A 25,839-nucleotide genomic window follows, 5' to 3' on the forward strand; every position below is an offset into this window, starting at 1 on the left:
GCATTCAGTGCCTCTGCATAAGTAAACAAATAATCTCACTTCTTTTCTGTCTCTGTGTGTGTGCGTGTATGTGCGTATGTGTGTGTGCGTGCGTGTTCAGTAGCTCTCTGAACAGGAAGCAGTCCCGACGGCACGATGAGAAGCTGCTCCCGCCGCTCCTGTCCCCTCTGTCCGATGATCCGCCTCGCAAACGGCCCTGCGACAGCAGCTCCTCTCTCAGCCAGGAGGCCAGCGCCGCTGGGATGCTGCCCTGCGCCGCCTCCGCTGCTTCCACCTCCTCTTCCTCACACAGACACCGGAGAGGTGAAGGAAAAACATCAGCGCATGTGAGAAATGGCAGTGTAAGTGCTTGTATATATATATATATATACAGTCCTGTGGACACAGACCTGGTGGTCAGCTTTTAATGATGAACACCGATGTGTCATAGTAGATTATGATGATGCTATATCTAAGGAAGACTGTAGGAAAGGGTGACCACATCTCATTCCTGCTCAATACAGCTGCTATCGGTAAATAGCAAAGTTTAAATCTGTCAGTGTGAATCAGATGCCAGTGCTCAAGTTTAAGTAGGTGGTCACTGAAAGCCACACAATATAAACTTAATTAAGACTGTTGGAAGCATATACTTCAAAAACCTCTCTACTACAGGAAATGGATTCCCATGGCGAGAAGCCCTGTGGAGACGGTTACCATACCAACGGTCATTCAGACTCGGAGGTTTGGTCGGAACCCCTGATGGACCCCGCAGAACCCCGCAGGCCCAAACTCTCATTCAGTGACACGTAAGTAAAAGCACACACCACGATGTGCACTTACAAACATTTGATTGTTTATACAGTTGGATACATATTTTTTTATTTTTTTTAACATATTTTGTGTCATTTTAGCTGTTTTACAAAAAATATCCAAATTATAGTTTCTGATGAATATGAGCATAAAGTTTAGACTTTGACTGCTTCACTGAGTGAGTGGGTTAAATGCAGAGAGGAATTTCCCCATGCCAAATCACAACAACAGTCGCCTCAAGGTGCTTTATATTGTATGGTAGATCCTACAATAATACATACAGAGAAAAACCCAACAATCACATGACCCCCTATGAGCAAGCACTTTGGCGACAGTGGGAAGGAAAAACTCCCTTTTAACAGGAAGAAACCTCCGGCAGAACCAGGCTCAGGGAGGGGCGGGGCCATCTGCTGTGACCGGTTGGGGTGAGAGAAGGAAGACAGGATAAAGACATGCTGTGGAAGAGAGACAGAGATTAATAAAAGTATGATTCAGTGCAGAGAGGTCTGTTAACACTGATTCCATGATCAGATGAGGAACAGGCTGTCTCCAAAAACAAAACTAATCCGTCTCAGAAATACCGGGAATACTAGGAGTGTTAAAATCAGGACGCACTGTGTTGTAGGTTCCGATAAAAAAAGATAACGCACTCATGAGCTTGACGATATAAAAAGTGGACTGTGTGATTACAGGATTCTTTATATTGTAAAGAAAACAACACACATCCAAATGAAGAACGCTGCCTAGGAGGTAGGAGTGAGTAATATTATTCAAGTCTGTAATAAAGCAGAGACTTCACAAAAGCAAATACAGAGGGTTCATTACAAGGTGCAAACCATTCATAAGCCTCAGCAATAGAAAAGATAGATTGGACTGTGGAGGCAGTATGAGACATGAGCATGGCTCCAAATGGTACTGGGCCATGAGTGTTTGTGTTGATGAAGTGACAGAACACAGAAGCAGGCAGGTAAAGTTTTATTTTCAGCTCAGATTCTGCCAAATGAGGCAGTGCTGACTAGATGGTGCTAAGCAGGACAAATGAGCAATAACCTGCCAGATACCAGCAACAAAGCAACCCAGTTTTAGAGTGTAAAGAAAGGCGAAGTTCAGTCCAGAAAAACAAAAACAACAGTTGAAGACAGCCGTAGTAAAAGCCAGACAAACCATTATTAAAGGAGGAAACACACTCTTTGGTGAGGACCATGGATTCTAGACATCAGGTTTCTTGCAAAGGTTTCTCAACAAAGCAAGGAGAACAAAGAAACATATTAAGTAATTGCCTACTGGTGGTGGTCAGAGGGCCCGGTGGCGCCAGTGTCCGGCAGCCTCGCCTCTGTCAGTGCGCCCCAGGGTGGCTGTGGCTACAATGTAGCTTGCCATCACCAGTGTGTGAATGTGTGTGTGAATGGGTGGATGACTGGATATGTAAAGCGCTTTGGGGTTCTTAGAGACTAGTAAAGCGCTATATAAATACAGGCCATTTACCATTTAAGTGTTTAAACTTAAACACCCCCAACTGCATCTATTACAACAGTATGATTTCATTGTAGTGAACTGGCCAGCCTCCAGTCCAGATATATCATCAACTGAAAACATCTGACACATCATGAAATGGCAAAAAGATCCAGGACTGTTGAACAGCAGGAAACTTATAACAGATAAGAATGGGATCACAAGGCGACAGCTGTTATTACATGTTTATAACAATTTTGTATTTAAACTGAAAGGCATTATAAAACTCCATAGGCCTAACTGTAAGTTATTGCTAGATCGTGTTAGCTGCTGTGCAGTTCTTAGCTGTGCTACTGGGGAAGTTCATGCCTGCATGCCAGAGGCAGCAGTTGCAGTCCTGCTCTCTGGTTCTCACGGCCTTGATGTCTCAGAAACACATTGAGGGAATTTCTTCCACTTTGGCCCAAACCTTCAGTTGCACCTATTAGTATTTCATGTTCAAGGGTTAAGGTCATAGTGACCTCACAAAAAAAAATACTGGCAATAAATCAGGAGCGCTTTTCTGATCACTAATCAATGCCATAACTCAGGAACAGGAGGGGACATTGTGTTCTTTTTACACATTTACTTGCTGGTAAGCTGGTAAGTTTGTGATGATTGTATAAAAAGTTCATGAAGTTTCTGATCATTTTTTCATGTGTATTTTGTTTACCGTCATGGCTACGACCGAGTGTCCTGTCACAATCAACTTTATCGGCCACGCATAACTGCTCTTCATAGCTCTTTACAGAATATCTTCAGTCCTTGCTGCTCAACCCTGATTTGGTTCTCTGGTCGTGCGACCCTCTGTTGTAACAAAACTTGCCTTATTTACTACAACTTCAGCTAAAGGCTAGACACTCGCCTGTTAGTGTATGTGGATGGGGAAAGCTGTAGCAGCCTTATCATTTGTCCAGATGTGTGTTAACATTGAAAGATGATACATCATCTTGGATATTTGTCCCAAAAGGCTTCTGCATTATTCATGAAACAACATGTCTTGTTGTTATACTAAGGTTACACTAAGCCTGAGGTATGTATACCTAAGTAGATGACTGTGTGTAGCTCACTGCAAGCTACTTGTAGTCCGTGATTATGCAAATCTGTCTCAGTGATGCAGGGTGTTGTTTTCAGGTTTTGTTAAACAACATGTCAGCGCACACATGCTCTTTATGGTCTGTATTATTTGTCACCATTATGTTTGCAGGGTCCACAGTGCTGACTTCTACATGCAGGAGGCCAAGAGACTGAAGCACAAGGCTGATGCTTTGGTAAGATGTTGCGTGACCCAGTTCAGGTAGACGCACACCTTCAGCCCTCTGTGCTAACGACACGAGGCAGACAGACAGTGAAAGCAGAAACACACAATGTTAACATCTACAGTCTAGACTGCAATTATGTGTGCACTGTAAGTCTCAGTAGAATGAAAATCTATTTGGTACCAAGGACCGTACTGTATAATTTGTGTTATTTATTGCACCATTTGTCTCTAAGGGGACATTGCATTCAAGGACTGATGATGTCTGCAAGATTATAGAATATCAAAAGAATTATCGGACCCCCCCACCCACCCCCCACACACAAACAATGAAATGAGATTTATTTAACTTGGTATTTATCTTATGTTTCCTCAGATTTATCTAGGGATTTGCATCTTAGTGGGAGATTATTCAAAGAGGCTGCCGTGTTTCTGCCACAATGCCGTCAAGCCGTTGCTTATTCTACCGCTTATTCACATTTCCTTCCCCTCTCTCTCTGTTACATCTCCTTTCATTTCACATTTGTTTCCTGTTTTCTTTCCTTTCCTGTCCTCTGTCTGCAGATGGACAAATTTGGGAAAGCAGTGAACTACGCAGACGGCGCTCTGTCTTTCATAGAGTGTGGAAATGCTATGGAGCGAGATCCACTAGAGGCCAAATCACCATATACAATGTACTCTGAGACTGTGGAACTAATCAGGTAGGGATGGACAGAAAAACATCAATAAACGCTCTCTAGTTTCTTAACAGGTTAGTAGAACAGAATTGATCAGTGATTTTATTTTGAAAAGCTTCATTCAAAGCAGTGTAGCACCTGGTGAAACCCTGTGATTGGGAGAAAAGCGAGGACTGTTTGAGAAAAAATGTTACTAGTTTTTCACGTGTTTCAGTCAGAGTGATTATTTTCTTTGTCCCATGATTGCCAAGAGTAAGGAGAACAATTCTGAAACAAAAGTTACATATTCTGACACAATAGAGTAAGAGTAGGGTTAGGGTCATCACCAGCTTTGACCTCACAGCATTATTATATAAAGAGGGGATGTTAAATATAAGGCTTGGGGGCTAGAATTGGCCCAGCAAAGACTCCAAAATGATTTTGACATCCCTGATGTAAAGCCACTGATGTGATAGGTGCTGAACGTAACTATAATTATATAATATAATTATAACGTAAACCATACCACAGCAGCTGTATGTTCTTATAAACTCTAACCTTAGATTTGACTATAGCTAGAGTTTATGACTATAAACTCTAAAAAATGTGGACTATAGGCTCGGTCTACTCTGAGGTACCTCGATTCACGGATACGTGATTTGTGAGTATATTGAAGGTGGTGTATCGTCACCTTTTTGTCTGTCAAAAAGTCCAACATTTTTAAATAAAAACATCCACAGACGTATTATCTGTTGCCTTGCAGGATCTCTGCAGGTTTTCATCTTTGGAGTGTAACTATAGGAGAGCAAACTGAGAATAACTGATGACTGCTAAGTCTGAAGGTTGACTTGTTGTGAGGAGGATTGTGTAGTGGGACAGAGTCTTTTAACTCAAGTGCTCAGGTTCAAGATCTGCTTGCCTGCACTCATCTATTCTGCTGTAGGGTCCTTGAGCAAAACACAGACTTTTTAGCAGTTGCAGTCACTCTGACCTCTGAACTCCCTGAGAGAAGGAAAGGACGGAGTTTCCCTTCAGGGATCAATGAACTCTCATTCATGATGGCTGAATTTGATTCTGACTGATAAAGTGTTGTGCTGAACAGAGAGGGCTGGCCAAAAGGAGCATTGTATCACCCACAGCGTTAGAGAAAGTTAACTTTGTTTTGCCTACAAACAATTCAGAGCGTTTCAGTTGGCTGCTGGTAAACTGGAAGAATTGATCACTAAGTGAAGAGCAGCACTTGGGTATATATGCATCTGCTTTTTGTAAAATTCAGAGTTCTGTTTTGACAATCGATGAGTAATGAGCATCTCTCCACTGCAGGTATGCCATGAGGTTGAAGAACTTCACCAGCCATTTAGCCACCATCCCTGAGAAGAAACTCGCCGTGTTGTGGTACGATACACTTTCACTGTCTGTGCGTGTGTGTAATGAATCATGTAAAGTATGTCTGCTGTCTAAAATAAATATATTTAGAAAAATGTTTAAAAAAATTACAGTTACCTGAAAAAGTATATACCGTATTTTTCAGACCATAAGGCACATTAAGCGAAACTAAACAGTATCAAAGCACCGTATCAAAAATATTATCTGACTTAAGCCCCTTTCAGTCATGCACTCCTTGTTTGGTCATTTGACTGCATCTGGCCATGTTTTTGTAAGAAAAAAGCACGCTGGCTACTTTTTAAGTCGGCGTTGTGACAACTACCGTATTTTTCAGACCATAAGATGCACCGGATTATAAGGCGCACTGTCGTTTTTTGAGAAAATTTAAGGATTTTAAGTGCGCCTATAGTGCAGAAAATACGGTACACTCAAAAAAATTAAGGGGACTGCACAATCAGTCTCATGTTAATCTCGATCACGTTCTATTGGTCAGTACTTGACCAATAGAAAGCAAAAAGTAAAAGAAAATCAAGCGCTCCCCAAATCACTGCATGATGGCGTGCCAATCACAGCTGTTCCCTGCAACACACAGCTTGGTGGTTTTTTTTTAGATGTACTTATACTTTATTTGTCTGCAACAACGGTTTAACAAAGAGGAATGTCGCATATGCAAAAAGGTATTCAGTAGCAAGAATGTGTTACATCATGGACGTGAAAGTACTGTAATATTTACGTGACAATAAAAAAATATGGTGTCACTAAAATGAACAAACAATTGAGATTTAAATGATAACATTTTGGTGGACAGGCAGGAGTTTTTGTGGATTATGATGTTTGCAGACGACACTGATTTGTACAGAGAGTAGTGATCTACTGATCTTGCTGTGAGGCATCAGTGCTAGCTACTGCACCACATGTCACATGTATTTTCTAGGGGTGCAACGATACTCGTATGGATATTGAACCGTTCGATACAGTGCTTTCGGTTTGGTACGCATATGTATCGAACAATACAAAATTTTTAATTTATTTTATCAACTTTCCTTCTGACGATGCTCAGTGGATCTGCGTTCGACTACTCCGCCTAGGCTGCACTGTCGAGCGCAGATCCACTGAGTGCAGCACAAGCTAGCAAGACAGAAGCTAAGCTCCTTGCAACATGGCAAATTGAACCTCCCCCACCCTCATTCAGATCTGGCCTTTGGAACTATTTTGGTTTTCATGTGACGTGTGACCCTGAAGGTAAGCGCATCATGGACAAAAGTAAAACAGTATGTTGGATGTGCCACGCAATGCTCAATTACATGGGTGGGAACTACTGTGTTAGCGCAGTTTGCTCATTAACGTGTTTACACCGTCCAGCCCCATGCTCGTTAACTGAGATTTGCCGCGTTGTGGCGTTAACGTCATTTCAGATTAATGCTGACAGCACTAGTGGGAACAAAATGAATGTTACTGCACGTTTACTCCGACATCATCGTAGTGCAAAGACAAGTGGAAGCAGACAACAAGCATGCATGCTACAAACTTTACCCGAGTCATTTAGACAGCCGTTAGCACATGATTCTCCTTATGGGGACCTGATATGTTTAATATGCTGCTGAGAATAAAGCCCAGAAGAAGCGTAGTATAGCTTTTATTTTGGAAAGAGACATTTCTCTGTAATAAACTCTCTTTTCCAAAGATGAGTGATTTCTCGATCAGATAGATTTATTATTTTATCCCTTTGTTGTTTCAGCAACATTAAATTTAAAAACTGTACTTTTGAGTTAAAATATATATTTATAATTTTAATAAATGACAAATTAAAAAAGCATGAACATTTTTTTGTATCAAAAAAATATCGAACCGTGACACCAAAGTATCGAACCGAACGGTGAATTTTGTGTATCGTTGCACCCCTAATATTTTCATGACAAATAAAATAAGATGTGGTATTTGACACATCCTACCACATTACACTAAATGTGTTCAGATTTGTTAGCCATGAGGCCCAGTGAATGTGGAAGCTTGATTTCCCCCCCAAAAATAGTGTTTTTTGCTGTGTTTTTTTGTATTTTTGTGACTGTGTGAGCTTCCCGTGACGCACAGCCGCTGTTTTGTTTTTTTCTCCATTCACAGTATTATATAGTTCCCACATTCCTTATTTCATTGAAGTTCTTCCTAATCCACAAGGATTTGAGGGGCACGTTTGAAGTCCGGGTGCATTCTGTGCGGATGACTTGAAAATAATATTGAGGATAGATCTTTAAAGGGAATTTGTACAGAGGACTCATCTGCCTTCTAATGCTTTTGTTTCCATAGTAACCGCTGTCTGTCTCTGCTATATCTGAGGATGTTCCATCTGAAGAAAGACCACGCTGTCAAGTACTCGCGGTCGCTCATGGAGTACTTCAAGGTAACACACACGCGCACACATACTTGGACACAGACTCCATTTCCCTCTTTGCTCGCTCTCTCTCTCTCTCTCTCTCTCTCTCTTTCTCTCTCTCTGTGGAAAACACACAAAGCCAATTACAATCCCTCAAATACATTTCATATTCATTTTCATGGTGCCTGTGCATTAATTTTGCATGGCGTTATTAAATTCCATTCTTTCTCTTTGATATTAATGTATTAATTAGCTCCATCAATCATCACCGTGGATTGTTAGGGTTTAATGTGCTTGTTTTGATTAATTATGTTTAGTTTAATTAATTACTGAGGATGTCATTATCACAGTGCTGCATTTGCAGTGATGGGATTGGATTTCTGGGAAGCGACCGACTGGGGGGTTTATCTGTGCATGTGTGCGCAGTCTGTGTACATTCAGTAAGTGTTGACATAAAGTTGGAGCAGTTCATTTTAAAAAGGAAATGCTACACAACAACAGTCTAACCGTTTCTGTAATACACTTCTCTGCATGACACATTCATTTAGCATTTTCAAAATTCACTAACGTTACAACCTATTGTCCAGAAGTTCAGCAGAGGCTCACATCGTTTTAGCATTGCTTTTGCCGGACTGAAGGGTTTTATTACAAAATACCTTTTACATGATTAGAAAATGTGATTTGATCTGATTAATTGCCTCAAACTGTCACGGTTCTGTGTCCGTTGGACCCAGTATTTTGAGTTTATTATGTTTTGGTTTATTTTTGCATTATGGATTGTTTTCTGATGTTCTGGTGCTTTGTTTATTATTATCATTATAGATCTGTTTCTGTTTCAGTTCTTAGGTTTTGGGTTCTCATGTGTGTTGCAAGAGCGGCACGGTGGTTAGCACTGTTGCCGCACAGCAAGAAGGTCCTGAGTTCAATTCCACCATCAGGCCGGGGTCTTTCTGTGTGGAGTTTGCATGTTCTCCCCGTGTTTGCGTGGGTTCTCTCCGGGTACTCCGGCTTCCTCCCACCGTCCAAAGACATGCAACTTGTGGGGATAGGTTAATTGGATAATCCAAATTGCCACTAGGTGTGAATGTGAGTGTGAATGGTTGTCTGTCTCTGTGTGTTAGCCCTGCGACAGACTGGTGACCTGTCCAGGGTGTACCCTGTCTCTCGCCCTATGACAGCTGGGATAGGCTCCAGCGCCCCCCGCGACCCTGAAAAGGATAAGCGGAACCGAATGGATGGATGGATGGATGTGTGTTGCAGTTTCTGTTCAGTGTCTAGTCTGTCTCTCAGTGTCATGTCTGCATCTGGTTTAGTAATTCTTGTTTCCTGTCTTATTGTGAAAGTCTTTGTCTTATGTTAGTGTGTGCAGCTTAGCTCCCCCGTCTCGTTAGCCCTGATCTCCCCCAGCTGTGTCTCCCTTCTGTTGTCCATTCCCTCATTACTACCCTGTGTATTTAAGCCCTGTGTTTTCCCATGCTCGGTGTCGCGTCGTACCATCAGATTATGCCTGTGTGTTTCTGTTCTCCATATTCCATGTTCACTTCATGTTTTGCTTGCGTACCAGCAATAAAGCTGAGGTCTTTGAGTTTCAAGTTAGTGTCTGAGTCCTGCGTTTGGATCCTCCTCTCTGCACACAGAGCCCTAACACAAACTTAATTCATTTAAGTCTAATACTTCAGTCTGGCAGCCTGTCATCTATCAAACTGAAGATTTTTATTCTTAATAAATAAATTATTTTTCTTGATCCATCGTCCTTCATCCATGAACTGAAAAGTTGACAAAAACAAAACTATATTGGATGCATAAAGTTAAAAAAATATATATATTTGCTGGATTATTTACTAAAGTAAGAAGAATGCAATATATAAGGTTTGTGTATTTTTAGTGCTAGTACGTGCTCATCCTGTTTGTGCTGTTAGCAAACTGATACAGCTACATACATTAACAACCCACCTTTCTGTGTGGAGTTTGTATGTTCTCCCCATGTTTGCATGGGTTCTACCCGGGTACTTCCTATCACAGTCCAAAGACATGCAGTTAGCGGGGTCAGGTTAATTCATGACTCTAAATTGCCCAAAGGTGTGAATGTGAGTGCGAATGGATAGAAAAATGTAAATGGATTAAGACAACATGTCAGTCAGTTAGGTTCAAGGTTCTTTATTTGTCACATGCATAGTTATACAAGTATAACACACAGTGAAATGCTCCTCGACATGTGCAAAAATTGGGGGGGGGGGGGTGTGTAGAGGAAGAACATATATATATATATATATATATATATATATATATATATATATACACACACACACACACACACACACACACACACACACACACACAGGTTATTGTATGAAAAAATAAGTATGATCTTATACTGATCAGCCACACACTGTTCACCCTGTAGTGTATAATAAAACATTGATATGCAAACTTCTGCTTGATTGAATACAAAGCCACACATATCAACAGTTATTTATCTGATATTAAGCTTTTGATATTATCTCAATGTAACTATAAATGTAATGTAAACATACTATAAATAAATAAACATAAATAAAATATAAATAAACATCACAATGTAGAGCTATCAAAAATGGGTATATTGAGTATTTGCTACATTTGATCTTCCTGTAACAAACTTAAAGTGATACAATGTTTAAAGTGTTACAGGTGCGTAAATGCTACAAATGGATCATTTTCGTATTGTGTTACAAATGTAACATTTAGCGATGTTATGTGGCTGCTAGGGGCAGTTGGCATCATTTTATCTAATATAGTTAAGAGCAATGAGCGGGCTAAGCTGTGCCACAGTACCGGGTCTAGCAGCTCAACTCCTGACTGTGTAGGAGGAGACTGCAGGCAAACTATTTGACTATTTTTTTGCATTATAGTCAAATGAACAGATTTCTGTTGGGATCCATGTCTAAATGAATTGTGAGTAAAAAGTACATAATCCCCATGAAACCAGATTTTTTTTTTTTTTTACACTCACCTTTGTGTGAATTAAATAAACAGGATATTGTGCAATAATTACTGAGCTGTAGGGGTTCTAGTTAACCTCCTAGGACCTGGCGTCCATATATGTGGACATCACATTTTGGGTTGTCTAGACCAAAATACTAAATTTTGCTCTACGAGAGCCTGATATCCACTTACGAGGACATTATACTACCTCTGTTTTATCACAATTTAAAACAAATATCCTCATATGTGGATCTCATTTTTCTTAGAAACAAAAATTGGGTAAAAAAGAAATCTGGTGATTCTTTGTTTTTGCATTCATCGGATTCCAATCAGCCCAAATATCAAAGAGAAATTAAAAATTCATGCCATGGAAGAGTTCAGGTCTTAGGAGGTTAAGCTGTACTGTTATTGTAGTACACAGAGACAAATGTGTTGTTTTTCTAATCCATGTTATCATTTTTCATTCTTCATGTCATACTTTTTTGCTGTATGCAAAATGGCATTTTATTCTAACAGTGGAGGAACGTTTACTTAAAGTGCACTTCAGCACAAGTTTGTTTTTCCAGTCTATTCCTAATCACACAGCTGTGGCTACTCATTAGTTTACAATTAAAGATTTACATTTAAAAACTTGGAGTACAGATCTTCTAAGTTTATTTGCATAAAGAGGTCAAGTTGTTAACTATTTCACAAAAAAACTAAATATTGTTATTTTTTTCTTCACGATCCTTTTATTTTTCTGTGAAACCAACTAATTTGAATTCTTAAAATTCACCAGCATTTTCCTCGTATTATTAATAGTGCAGTGTTTTGGAGGTAGGACTGCACCTGTAATTTGTTTTGTTGTATTTACTGGAATGAATGAGCTGACTCCTTCCTCTACAGCTGGAGAGCTGTAAACAACACTGTTTAATGTCAAAGGAGCTTGCAAAGAAAAGCGTCTGGACTTCTTTAAGTTACTTGAAGACGTTTCACCTCTCCGATTAGAGGATCATCAGGGGGTCCTTTTGTCCCTCTGTGGAGGGATACTCCCACTAGGTTTATATCTGGGACTCTCCACCATTTGACCTTAGAACTGAAGAAGCTTCTCGGACGAGAGGTGAAACGTCTTCAAGTAACTTAAAGAAGTCCAGACGCTTTTCTTTGCAAGCTCCTTTGACTACGATGACCTGGATGACTGAGAACCTTCACAGACATACAACACTGTTTAATACATTTCTGTTTTTGTTATTCAGAATTCAGCCAAGAGTTCCCACCAAGCACCCTCTCCCTGGAGGACCAATGGAAAGTGAGTATACACACACAGACACACACACACATGCAGTACACCCCCCCCCCCCGCGCACCTTGATAATTGAAAATTTATAATTCACCGGAGCTCTGCTGCAGAATACCGTGTCGACCCTGACAGCCACTTGCTCAAACAAACCTTCAGGAAGCAAATAAAGGGACTGATTTGTTGTAGATGTGAGAAGGAGAAGACTGGAAGGGCTGCTGGGTGTTGGGTGAGAAGGAGTGATGGAGGGAGTGATGATGGATGGAGGAGGAGAGGCGTGGAGGAGCTGCGGATGTGAAGCTAATGAGTTTGGACAGCTATGACGCTGCACAGAAGCAGGACTGGGCTCAGTGTGTGTCTGTGTGAGTGGGGGGGGGCACTGAATCAGGCACAAGTTGTGGGTCAGCAATGGTCAAGGCCACATCACAGACATTACATCATGTCAGGAGCACACACACACACACACACACACACACACACACACACACACACACACACAGAGCTGTGCAGGACAGGGAGCAGTTTGCACTAATGTATCCACGTCAAAGCTCTCTGTCACCATTTCTATAGTTTGCTGTAATGCCAATAACAAAACACTGTTAATCTAATTTCCTACACGGTCAATGTAATGAGTTGTTACTCTTTACATTGACCATGAGTCACATGGGGGTAAAGAACCCACCTCCTTCGAGCATGCTAACAGCTCCACATGAAGAAAAAAGAAAAGATGACGTCTCTCTATTTATGCTCACCCTCATATTTAAAACAAATAAAATACTGATATGATGTTGATAATACCGGTGCTACATTAAAACGGAAAAACAGAAGAGGGGGGGGGGGGCACAGGACACAAAGAGAGATTTGAACAGTAACATTGTGACAAGAAAATCTTTGTAGCTGGGAATGATTTCCAGACTGGGAAAAACAAATCCTTAAAAATTATGCTGATGTCTGGCTTTTGATATTTACATAGACAAAGTCCAAAGTCAGAATTCAAAACATGAACACACAGTATAAAAACAATTCTGAGAGCACAATAATTAACCTCGTTCTGACCACATTTGTATGTTGTATTTTTTTGTGTTTATTTTCTTTGGTGGATGTTTTAACAACCACGTACAGTTCGGTCCCACAGACAATCCTGATGTGACCAAAGTGCAGATGTTTTATAAACGTTTTGCACTGTTTTAGGAATTAAAGACATTTTTCTTATAAGTCCCACATTTTCAGAGGCTGAAAGTAAAAGGCTGCTCTATTGGATCGAGCTGTCCAGTTTTTAAGCCTCTAAAATCAGGGATTGTTTATCCTTATCCAGGGTCACAGTTGAGTTAGCATCTATCCTAGCTGTTATAAGATGTTAGGCAGGGACAGCCTGGACAGGTTGAGTATATCACAGTAACTCCTAAACAGTTTATGCAAAATCCTTGTAAAACAAGGTGTTTTACAAGGATTTAAGTCTGCACTTAAATCCATCGTGGTGGATAAGTACAAAAATCCTGCTTTAACCTTCGTTTAGCTCCTTGCATCCGTCCCCTTATATGTACGCGTCTGTCTCTCGTAAGCAAACATGTCTGTGTGCTGAGGTCGGATATTTGATATGGATTTCTGTGTGTCTTGTTTTACTTACTCAGGAGGTCCATCAGCATCTTTCAGCTGATTGTTTTGGATGTGAGGCCACACTTAAAAAATGATTTGGTTCGGTCTCATCTGTTGCTGTTTTTGCCATTCCAGCTGTAAACACACAACATTGGCAAACCACGGATAAAAAGTCAGACTTTCGCTTAGAGTCGTTGATGACAGAGCTAAAGGGAGAAAGAATTTTAGACCTACATTCATCTGGTGACCAGCAGCACAGCTGCAAATCAATTTTAATGCTGCTCTGCGGGCAGTGGAACAAGCTATAAACACCACACTGACAACACATGGCCAGAAAAACATAAGAGCAGCTTTAAAAATCACACTGACAGTATTGTTGCAAATAGTTTCCTTCTTATTCCCTGCTGCCTTCTGTAATGTGACAATATTTGACTTTTCTTGCAAAACCTAGAGACGGTTTAAAAGATGGAAGTAGTTCCGGTCCAACAAGCGAAGTGCTTTTAATCTAATGTCCAGCAGGGGGCGCCTCCCCTGGTTACAAAAAGAAGACATCGTTGAGTTTAGTAAACACTTTCCTGATTTGGCTCATTCACTGGTTTCTTAAGCTACTTTCAGCTGGTCCCTTTTCACACCACAGCAGGAAGCTCCACACCACATCCACTTCCTAAGACAACCCCAAAGAGGATTTGTGTGTCCTGCTGGAATCAAACCAGCAACCTTTTCCTTATCAAACAAATGTGCTAACCACTTCCTGGTATAATAGAATAAAAATGTATTAAGTAATTGTATAATTTCATTTTTAAAACTGTGGTCTTTATTAGAGTCTGAAGGCTGGATTATCCAGCATGTGTCTGTTAGTCGTGCCAATGGGCGCTCGCTGTCCTGGCTTTCAAAGTCAAACTCTCACTCGTCACAGCTGGTTTTAAAGCAGCAAGAAGGCGAGGGGGAAAATCTCCAGCTCAAGCCTTCAAAACAGGACTTCTCCATGAGAGATGTCATGAGAGATGGAAACATTCATCTTTTATACTGTCTGTAGCAAAACTGCTCGACTGCAACTACAGCATCTATCACATCTAACTTGAGTTAAGATCACAAGCCGGTCACTTGTTGACCGCCTGACATACAAATTATACAAACAGCACAGACATTGTAATAATTATTAAACTGAGGTAAAAACAGTGAAAAGGTCTTTTTTATGGCATACAGGAGCTCCCTGTGATGTCACTGGGACTTATTGCATTTCCATATTTTCAGGGTCAACGGGACTCCGTCTCCTCTGTCGCTTAGCCCTTCTCCAGCCAGCAACGGAGGAGGAGCGGGAGGAGGATCCGGAGGTGCACCGGGGTCATCGGGCAGCGTGGCAATTCCCCAGCGGATTCACCACATGGCTGCCAGTCACGTTAACATCACAAACAACATCCTGCGGAGCTACGAACACTGGGAGACGTCTGACAGACTGGCCGCTGAGAGCCAAGGTAGGACGGCACAAGAGCGCGTACTGCTGGATGTATTTTCACATGGGCGCCAATATGCTGCTGAATATGTACTGTCACAACCGCAAGTTCATATCTCTAACATCTGGATACATGATGATTAACATGACAGGCATGCAAAGTATGCCATGTACATGTGACTCATACATGTGGTAAAGGAGTCAGTTTGAGTAAAACAGCTTTACTCACGTGTTGAAGATACTGAGAAAGACTGCTGAACACATAAAAACTTTCAACAGGAGTTTTTGTTTTTATTTCTTATTTATTTCTTATTATTTATTTGATCCTCTCTGTGAGCTCTTTGCAGAGGTTTTAGCCATAGACTGTATATCAAAAATGGGTACCAACAGTGAAGCCAGTGTCGGCCAGCAGGGGGCGACTGCATGGTTGTAGGTGTGGTTCTATGAGAACAGCCCCTGCTTCTACTTGGTCTACGACCTCTGTAAAGACTAAATTATGGTTACACAAAGCAGAATATGTTATCAGTCACAACGGTCAATGAAGGATCACAAACAGGCCGGTCAATCTTAAGATTTACAAGTTACTACCATGCTGGAGCGCTGAGTGGAAGTACTCATTTTTCATTTATATCCAACTTACTGTGGAGGTTTTCTTGTTGTATTTTTTAGACTAAAGGCCTTTACACACCGGAAACCTAAAACCTGTCCAAATATTTTGTGTTAAAGTTGTTTTTCGGATTTGGCTATTCTTAATGGAGCCATTCACACCGAATGGTCGAACTTGCAGCATTTATTTTTTTGGACCAAGCTTGATTTTTCAGATTTGATTTTTAGGATGCGAGTAAACAGATCAGACCAATCAGGTCGCTGCGTTTGGTAACAAGTGCACTCGTAGCTCAGAACTTGCACCAGTACTAAATATACAAATAGTAAAATAATACTGTTTTATTCAGACACACAGCTAGATGCTGCTCCAGGCCAGTCGATTCTTAGAAATGACTTTTCTGTCCCATCAGATCAGCTCAGCTGCCCCACTGATATCCTGAAATATGAACCAAAGCACTCCTGGATCAAACCATGAAATCCTCCCCCTGCTGCCTTCTCTTGAGAATTAAATGAACCCAAAATCATCTCAGTTTCTTCCTTTTGTTTTTAGAAATATAAGGACCAGCTCATCATCGCTCGATGTCGACTTCATCTTTTGTTATAGTGTGGGTTTTTTTGGTTTTGGTTTTGAAGACAAAAATACAACGTGTTCGGTGCAATTCTGAATTTCTCCATTTGCAACGACCTTAAGACTAAAAGCTAGTCTACACTGGTGTCCACAAAAAACAACTTGAGCTGATGTTGTAAGCAGCAACCACAGAAAGTGACATTTGGTGATTTAAAGTGTTGACGGGCAAAATAATCCCAAATTAAATTTTCCTCAGCTCACAAACGTGTGTTTGAAGCAACTACCAATTAGAGTGAAGGATACCACTGATTGGCAAATGAGAGAGTGGTTAATATGTTAGGTTACCGTGGCAACCATGGTCTGTAACGTCTACCAGTTACCAACCAACCAGCACCAAACAGATTTGTGATGAGTTGCTTCCTGTGTGGTCGCCCGTATAAACATGAGCTGTATGAAAGTGAATGTTAAAGCTCTTAAAACCTTTGCAGAGAAATGTTCACTAGTCGACTAGTGAAAACAGACGCCAGGCGTGGCTTGTAGGACCAGCAATGAAGAAAGAACGAGCCTGACTTTTGCCCCATGTTGCCCACAGCTCCACTGGAAAAACACCAGCTGTAGTTTGTGTGTTTCATTTAAGCACAGAGGCGCTCTCAGTAACACTGTCTGTCTCCCTCCCGTAGATTTCTTCCAGGAGCTGGACTCTGTGATGGAGCCGTTGAGTCAGCAGAGCAGCATGACAGAGCTGGTTCGCTACGTAAGGCAGGGACTGCACTGGCTCCGCATAGAGGCTCACCTGCTGTGAAGACTGGACTAGAGCCAACATTAAGAAAAAGAAGAAATGGGCTGGGAGCTAGAACTCAAGTGAGATGAGACCCAGAACGATGCTTCAGTTCCCACTGGGATCCTTTGAATGTCTTTACACCATGCATGGTAATATAATGGCTTACACCAGGTGGATTAATTGGGCTGAAATCACCTTTAATTAGGAGTGAACAGTAACTAAGTTTGGGAATTTTAGCTGTGAACCACAGAATACAAATGATCATATTAACAATTTGGCTGATGCTGCTTTTTTGGGGGGGAGCAACAGTATACAAGTGATTGTAGCTTTAACTCCTGAAGGGAACGCACATGTTCCCAACCTCATCTCCCAGTTTCACTGAGATGGGTTCATTCTCCAACAGACAAGTGTGAGGCTGAATGTAGGGAAAGAGCCTCAACAGAGGCTCACCTCCACCAGCAGTGGCCCAGAAATGTGTCAATGATTAGGAAAGAATTAAAGCTTTAGGCTGATATTGATCCAAGTGGAAGAGTACCAGTCCAATCTATTAGTTAGGGACCACACTGGTAAAGAGGCTCAGCTACAACCACTAATGGAGGCTAAATTCATTGCACTTCTTTTATTTCACTCCATCTTCAGTCTTTAAAGAGGGATCCTCAACAACCAACCAAAAGCTAGAACCTGCAGTTATTAGTTAGTATAGAGTTACTTTATTACATTTAAAGCCTCAGTCACACTAGAGAAAACAGGACAGCTATCTGTTTGTGACGGGGAGGATCACCTGTTGATCGGTGACTGCACTGAACTTGTTCCACTTACAGTGAGTCGGTGCAATCAGCTGGTTGCCCAGAGATTGAGCAGCACTCAACCTCTGCTTCACCACTTCTAGTTGCAAGGCAGTTGCACAAGTTGACAGGTTGCCTGTCGAGCAGCAACCTGTCTCCAAACAGAGTGCAACTCAGACTGACTGCAGTCGCTCTCAGACAGATTCGATTATTGCAATCAGTCTGCACAGATGAGCACAACTTGACATATTTGCAACAGGGAACTCGGCTCAAATGGTTGTTGCGTTCTGCTTATATTCCTACATCAAAGCAAGACTGCCGAGCCCCCGCATCAGGAGCTACGTGACTTTTGCTGGAGGAATTTCTGAGTTCCTGTTTCCAGTCTATGATCTTCTGCAGTTCATGTCAATTTGTGTGCCTGTAGACGGCAATTTGTGACAGATGGCAACAGATTTGATATTTTCACCGATTTATTGCCATTAATCCATGTATTATCACAAACAGATTGCACATATTTGCCAGCTTGACCCAGTTCACAATCGCAAAGTGACTCCCTGTTTTTCACCATCGTATTCCACCAAAGTAGGAGACTGAGCAGTCGGACACCTGGTCGCCATTTTCAGAGCAACCGTTTCAGAGTTTCCCTAGTGTGACTGTAGTGTGACTGTAGTGTGACTGTAGTGTGACGTGATGACATTTCGGTTTAGTAAAAATATCTATTACTCTGGTTTAATTTGGGAGTAAAGAAGTTAAACTGTTACTCTCAACAATGGCAAAATTAACTTATTGGCAGTTCAGGAAGAACCTTTATGCCACATTTAATTTCTGAAAAGTACACAGTGCAGTTGGGTTTTGTGTTTCTCCTCAGTATCACACAGACAGTCTACCCCACTCCCACCCGGCAAAGCCCGAGATTCACACAGTTTAAACAAACGAGCACTAGCAAAAAGGGAATCCTTCCTAATGAGATTTTTGTATTTAAATGAGGATCTTTTGACCAAATAAAATTGTAAACTACATTACAGGTACAATAGGGCAAAGCTTCAAAAATATCTAAAGTCTTGTAGTATAAGTTGAAGTTTCAGTTTTGTGGGCTACCAGAACAAACATCCAGTTTGCTGGACCTACAAATAAGGGCTTTCTTCCATCACATAAAGCATCTGTCTGGTTCTTCTCTTGCTGGTTATGAGCTTTTGTGAAATTCCACTCAGTTCTAGTTCCCATAGTAACCCACCAACTAAGGCGTCAAACACTTACTGGGGGGAAAAAACTACAAGATTCAGTATGATTTGGCTCTAATTAAGCCCCCACCCACATGCAGAGCAAGTAAACAGGGTGAAACTGTCACATCGGCTTTTCTGCCCTGATGTTAGAAACAAAAACTATATCTGTGACTTTGTACAGCACGTAATGAGATCAAATCAACTGCCGGGTGTCTTATAGTCGTTTCCCCACATTTGTTGTGCTGTGTCGTTAGTGTGTATACGTGTACAGCTTATTGTGAAGTCTATTTAAAATCATTACCTGACCGAACAATAACGATGTTTGTGTACAATAATGTACAGACTGTGACTCCTGAAAACAGTGTTTCTTGTGTCTTGTGAATGATTCAATGTGAGCGAATGAGGAAGTGCTGCAGGTAAATGGGGCATCTACGTGTGTGTGCCAGCGCGCAGGCTATAGCTGCATTTACAAAGCGCCAAAGTGATTTTGAAGTCATCGTGGCGCATTAAAAACAAGAGACCACGCTGTTTCTACGTTTTCACGTTCGCCATCAAGACTCCAAATCAGTTTATTATGGTCTTTGTAAATCCAGCACATTAAGCATGAATTTTTAAGTTTTGGATCATTTGACCATCGCTGAATGTGTATGGAAGACAATGCAGATGTGAAATGTAATTTTCACTTTGACAAAAACAAAAAAGGAAAAAAAAAAAAAAGGAAACTCAAGTGCCTCTATTTGTGTCCGGTGGGAATTGCTCTATTTATTTAAAACAAAGAATGAATCTAAATGATTTTCCATACCATATTGGTATAAATATGAGATTGTTTTTCGTAAAATCAAATGTTTCCATAAGCTTTTTACTGGCGTTTATGAAGACACCAGGGTTTGGCTTTAAAAGAAAAAAAAGAAAAAAGCAAACAAACAAACGTGATAATGTGCCAAATTAGCATCTGTTGCTGTGTTTTCTCTTTTTGACAGTTTGAGCAAGTATAGGTTTGTCTGAAATACCTGAAATTTTTAAGTCATCGCATGCAATAAATGATAGCTTCAGACCAAGAACTACTTGTGTCCATTTTGACAAAAAAAAAGTATATTTCTTGTTACATAAGTCACATGCAGTGTTGCAAAGGTCAACGTCTCATGAAAATACACAGCCATTTAAATGCACAACGCTACAGCTAACAGTCTGAAACCTCAAGAACATTAAACCTTAAAGAAATAAGTGGACATTTTGGGAATATTTTTCTTACTTCTTTCTGAGAATAAAAACTCATATTTGTATATGAAATATAAAACCTATAACTAACAGCTAGTTTATGTAAATTAGTAAAAAATTTAAGCTCAGTGAATGTATATAAAAGATTGACGTAACCACCCAACAGTCTTCAAAAACTACAGTTTTGAAGCTTTATATCTTTCTTTGTTTTTGAATCAGATGTGACTGTTTTAAAAAAGAAGAGGCTAAGCTAGCTTGTCTAGTTACAAGCTAGCCTTTTTAGCGAGCCATATTCACAATTCACTGATATAACTGGGAAGCTAATACTAGCTATTGCTATTAGCTTAAAACAAAGTAGACGAAAACAATATCAAACAAGCGGTTATGCCCCCTATACATAACTTGCTTTAATACAACAAATAAAATTCAAATGGTTTACATTTGAATAAAAGGCATCTCTATTTTGGTTGTACGCTAAATTTATGTTTTTTAAACGGTATAAAAAATGGACGTAGCTAACATGATATCCCATTTTAGATACTAAACATTACCATTTTCACAATTTTAGTTTCAAAATACCAGATGCCGGGTGGGTTTAAACGTGAAACCACTTGCTCACTGGTGAACTACTTGTTAATCATAAATTAGTTAGCTAAGTAAGTTAGCTAAGGAACCAAATTATCCTACACATCCAAATGTAGTATAACCAAGACTTACAGTGTTGCCAACTCCTCAGTAAGGAAAATCGCTATTGGTTGTCCTAAAAGTCGCTAGAAGTCGCTAAATGACGTCATCGCCTAATTTGCATAATTGGTCATACTAATGTAATTGTAACCTAAGTTGTTGGAGAGAGAAACAACATCGTGGAAGAGACAAAGTGAGTAAAAATTGCATTTAGAACTACAAATTAAATTTCTTTCAGCAATTATTGTGTTTTTTTAATGTCACAGTTCCAACCCTGCTCCTTTATCCGGGCTTGGACCGGCAAAAGTAACCCGAAAATAGCACTCTGGTGGAGTTACTTTGTGTGAGTGGGTGTGTGTTTATAAGTAGTTTTAAACCTTGTGATCCACAAAACAGCATAACAGTAAAAGACTAACTGCGTTACAGTCAGTGCGGGAATAGCGGCTTCGGTCATGCGCGATTCATTTGCAGTCTGGACGCACAGGTGTGAACATCTGCTGCCCTGATAGCAGCGGGGGGTGGACTATCCTCCGCCTGTGAGCGCTTTGGCATGGGTGAGGTGCCCACGGCAGCACCGCTGCTTGTTGAGAATAAGAGCGATACGCGTTTTTAACGTCAAAAAGTCGTCATAAATAAGTCTCCAATAATACCAGAAAAAGTCGCCAAATTTGTTGCTAGTCGCTTTTTAGAAAAAAAGTTGCTAAGGGAGTCTGAAAACTTGCTAAATATAGCGACAAAGTCGCTAAGTTAGCAACACTGCTTACATAATGCACCATACGGTAACAGCAACCACAGCTAGTGCCATCTGGTGGCCTTCAGAGACAATGCAAGTTTAAGGCTTAATTTTTTGACCTAGAAGCTACGTTCATGTTTTATACGTGTATGCTGATGCTAGCTACATCTAGCGTTTTACTGTTTAAACATTGGAAATAAGACTATTTCCCAAAATGTCAAACTGTTCCTTTAAAATGGACTCATGGTTCTTCATCTGAACGACTAAAATGCTTACTAATCACCATTTAGACAGCTGTCCAAGCTCCACTTTCTGTTGCTTAACAATAACGCTTTTTACAGTTGTTTCTTGTATTTATTTGAGGTCTTGAAGCCAAATTAGGATTGTCCCAGCGAGCCACTGAACTTCTACAACAACCTGTAAACACTACCCGCAAACCGTTTCTCTCTGACCTCAGTCGTTTCAAGTCGATAGTTGGTCCGCAGTGTTGCTCAGTCCAATTCAATGATGTTTGGTGTTGTTTTGTTTTATGGTGAAACTGTGATGTTACTATATGGTTATTGTTAAGTTCACTTAATGGTCCCTTATTCTTCTTGTATGCAGCGGTACAATATACAATAATATGCTGTAAAAAGTCAGAAACATTGCATTTGTGACATGAGAAATATCAGTTTCATTCCACTATGGTACATGTCACATGACAGCTATGGTAAATGTTGAATTCATGCAACAGTTTATTTATATGCAATGTCAATATGTGGGTATATTCTGAAACATTTTGAAGACAGACTTTTCTCAGCATGGCCTTTTATTCTGCTGGCATCTTATTAAATATCTCATTAGCTCCTGTTGCATTATCACAGTTGTCAACTTGTTTATCGAAGGCAGAAACATCATCACTGCTGTTGTGATTACAATAGAGCTAAACACACTGATTTATTTTTTGACAGCAGATGGTAGCAAGCCGATAATATACTGATAATCTCTCCAGTAGTGACGAGTGTCTCTAATATTTGTTTGCATTTCACAAAATCACAGATTCGCTTTGATTGCCAAAACTGTCTCATACAATAAATGAACTAGCAGGATTTAAAAGGATAATAAAGGGTTTGATTTTTTCTTCTCAAATTCCTGTAATCTACCAGAGAGATGTTTTCTTTTCTTTTGTGTTCGTCCTCATTCGTTCTACTGTCAGAGTCATGCAGCAGTGTTACAAATAAGAATTATCCAATAAATAAGAATTTGTTGAGGTTAGTGGAAGGAGACGTTAATATGCTCTTCACAAAAACAAGAAATATGATCGATAATCAAGAGATAACCAACAAGCATCTCTCTGACTGTTCTTTAGTAAAGAAAAGTTGGCATTTCTGGAAATGTTCTGATTTGCCTTACAAAGTGATGAATACATCAGCACCACTCTCACGTCAGTGTAAGTTAGCCTAGCTTGGCATTAAGCTAGAAAGCAGTGGAAAACTACATCCCTATCTCTATTCAAAGTCTAAAAACTGCGCCTCTAAAACGAATACATACAGCTCTATCACTTCCAACATAAATGAAGACAGAAAACTAAACAGCAGTGACGTTTGTAAGGTTACTGGAGTTGGGCTAGCTGGTATATAATGATGTGCTATGTTAGTATAATGCTAACTTATTTTTCCACTGGATAAAAGTTAACATGAGGGTTCCCGATGGTTAGGGACAAATGCAATCGCATGGTAGGATGCTGTAAACGGACCAAACTTCAGTCAGAACAACTGAGATAATCCCTCCGCAATGCGAGGTTAGTCATTAATATACTGCAACAACATGGGAATAGAGCAGCTGCCAGAGAATTCGACATTAATGAATCAATGGTACAGAAGTGGAGGAAGCAAAAGAATGAGTTGAGTAAAGTTTGACATATCTGACTGTTTTGTTTCGCTTAATGCGCCTTATAAACCGGTGCGCCTTATGGTCCGAAAAATACAATAAATTAATATCTTGGTACAATTTCTAAGTCATATACGAATACTGACATTCTGCACCATCTTGTGGTTCAGAATGGTACTACACCAGAATCTTAACAGCGACATACAACATAAACTACAACATAATATTCACAATTAATATTATACAACACTAAAAGAAAAGGATTACATTTGAGGGGCCTTAAAGTCGCCTGCCTTGTGTTATGGGATGGGTAGTTCACCAATAAAAGTATTTATGTACACAGTCTGCTACTTCTGCATAGTCATGATTCACTTCATATCTGTGTTGCTTGGTTCAAAGCTTGAATAAACATTCAAGCCTTTTGTTCAAGGCTTGAATTTGTGGAAGTGGGAAAGTCATTTCTGGAACCAGAGCCCTTAAAAACATGGGCGGCCACAAACATGCTGCGATTTCAGATAATATCTCTGCAGTACGATACTTAGCCGCTTTCTGTTGATGGCAAAATATTTGAAAAATATAGAAGTAAAGAACGCGCCATCTCTTGGAGACACTCTGCAATTGAGTTAAAATTAGTGTATTCATAGTGGAAAGTAGAGACACCCCAGAAGAGAGAGGGCAGAGTCTCTGTCCAGCAGTTCTAAGTGGCTGTATCGTTAGCCCATTTTAGAAGATTAAGCCCACTTTTAACATTTTAGCTAGGCTAGGCTAGGCTAATGAGCTTATGGTTCTGAGCCCATATTAAACATCTGGCATGAAAGTAGTGTCCTGAAAAGAAAAGCAACGAGAACATTTCCTATAATGCCTATTGACGAGGATAGATAAAATATTGACTATTCTAAAATAAAATTTCTATTAATAATCAGCACTTCAGTTGTATCATGTTCTCTATTTTACAGTATATTGGAAAAGTGGAAAAAAGAAAAAGCAAGATCATATTTCCAAATAGTCCATGATATTCCTTCTACGATCACGTGACCTTCTACCATGAAGCCTTCACTGCCTTGTGTGTAGCATTTCTGTGATTGCTATTTTGCTTTTCTTCCTGGAACATAACAGTGTTAAATCATGTGGGAAATCAAAACGGTCCAAGTGTAACCGACCCATTTAACAGGAAGTTTCTTTAAGGTTTTCAGTCGCTCTGTTCCCTGCGGTGAAAAACTGTTGCTCGAATAAGCTCGTTTCTGCTCCGCGACTCTTAATAATGTCCAAATTAATCTCGAGAAGGGCAGCAGCTTTTAAACTATAATAGTGTAATTGCTCAAGATTCATTGGTGAAAAATTGTCATCAGCTCGTCTAGCCTTTTTCTCTTTCATCTTTGTTGCGGTGGAAGAATAGCGCCATCTTCCTGATTAGTGCAATAAAGCACATGGCTGAATTCCCGCCGCATGAATACAGCGTACGCCACGTGTGGTATTCAGTGACGTTAAACTGCTTAAATCCAAACTGTGACGTGTTAGTTAGGCAACCAAATAAGTTTAAGACTGTGTATCTGAAGCCTGACACTGGTGGTACAGCAGCAGCACAGTGCCTCTGATCCAGCCTGACTAATCTGTCTGTGAATCTGATGCACATCACTGGCATAACGAAACATAAAGAACAAAATAAAAGTTCTGTCCAACACGGATTGCATTGTATTTCTAAATGTGTTGCACAGTTTTTTTTCTGTTTTTATCAGTGCTATCTTTTGGCCTTTTCTATGGTTCTTTTTATAATGAAGTTGTTCTATGTGATGATCAAAAGTTGTGATGCAGTTCCATTGTTTTTAAATATTTAATGTCTCTAAAATATGGATTAAAATCTGTTTGAAGCAGCCATCCTGCCGTACTCACTGTCTTCTTTCTGTCTTTTTTATTGCATTCGGGCTGAGGTCTTCAAAGTTGCCTTGCAAGGATGTGCTGAACCTCCCTTTGACATTGCACATAGAGGCAACAGCAGAAGGCTGAGACATTGCCAAAGGTTCCAGCAAGTGTGTTTTTTTTCCCTAATGAACCAAATCAACCAAATTTTACACTCAAGATTCTTTTATAAATAAAAGAGCGGCTCTGACGTAGATTTTAAGAGCCAAGCTAGT

General features: G+C 40.2%; 1 protein-coding gene across 1 annotated transcript in view; it reads left to right on the plus strand.

Moving 5' to 3' along the window:
- The window catches only part of aff2 (AF4/FMR2 family, member 2), a 208,992-nt gene extending 183,410 nt beyond the window's left edge, over positions 1-25,582 (plus strand). Inside the window, exons 18-26 of the mRNA XM_085473161.1 lie at positions 101-341; positions 652-785; positions 3,488-3,551; positions 4,103-4,239; positions 5,518-5,589; positions 7,885-7,978; positions 12,151-12,203; positions 15,042-15,262; positions 17,095-25,582. Of these exons, the coding sequence (XP_085329287.1) occupies positions 101-341; positions 652-785; positions 3,488-3,551; positions 4,103-4,239; positions 5,518-5,589; positions 7,885-7,978; positions 12,151-12,203; positions 15,042-15,262; positions 17,095-17,216 (1,138 nt within the window). The 3' untranslated portion in view covers positions 17,217-25,582. The remainder of the gene's footprint in view (positions 1-100; positions 342-651; positions 786-3,487; positions 3,552-4,102; positions 4,240-5,517; positions 5,590-7,884; positions 7,979-12,150; positions 12,204-15,041; positions 15,263-17,094) is intronic.
- The last annotated feature ends 257 nt before the right edge of the window (positions 25,583-25,839 follow it).

This window comes from Copadichromis virginalis, linkage group LG2 (assembly GCF_057382275.1).
Source record: "Copadichromis virginalis isolate Kocher_CV1m ecotype Utaka linkage group LG2, C_Virginalis_male_GT1.1, whole genome shotgun sequence".
Classification (NCBI taxonomy): Eukaryota; Metazoa; Chordata; class Actinopteri; order Cichliformes; family Cichlidae; genus Copadichromis; species Copadichromis virginalis.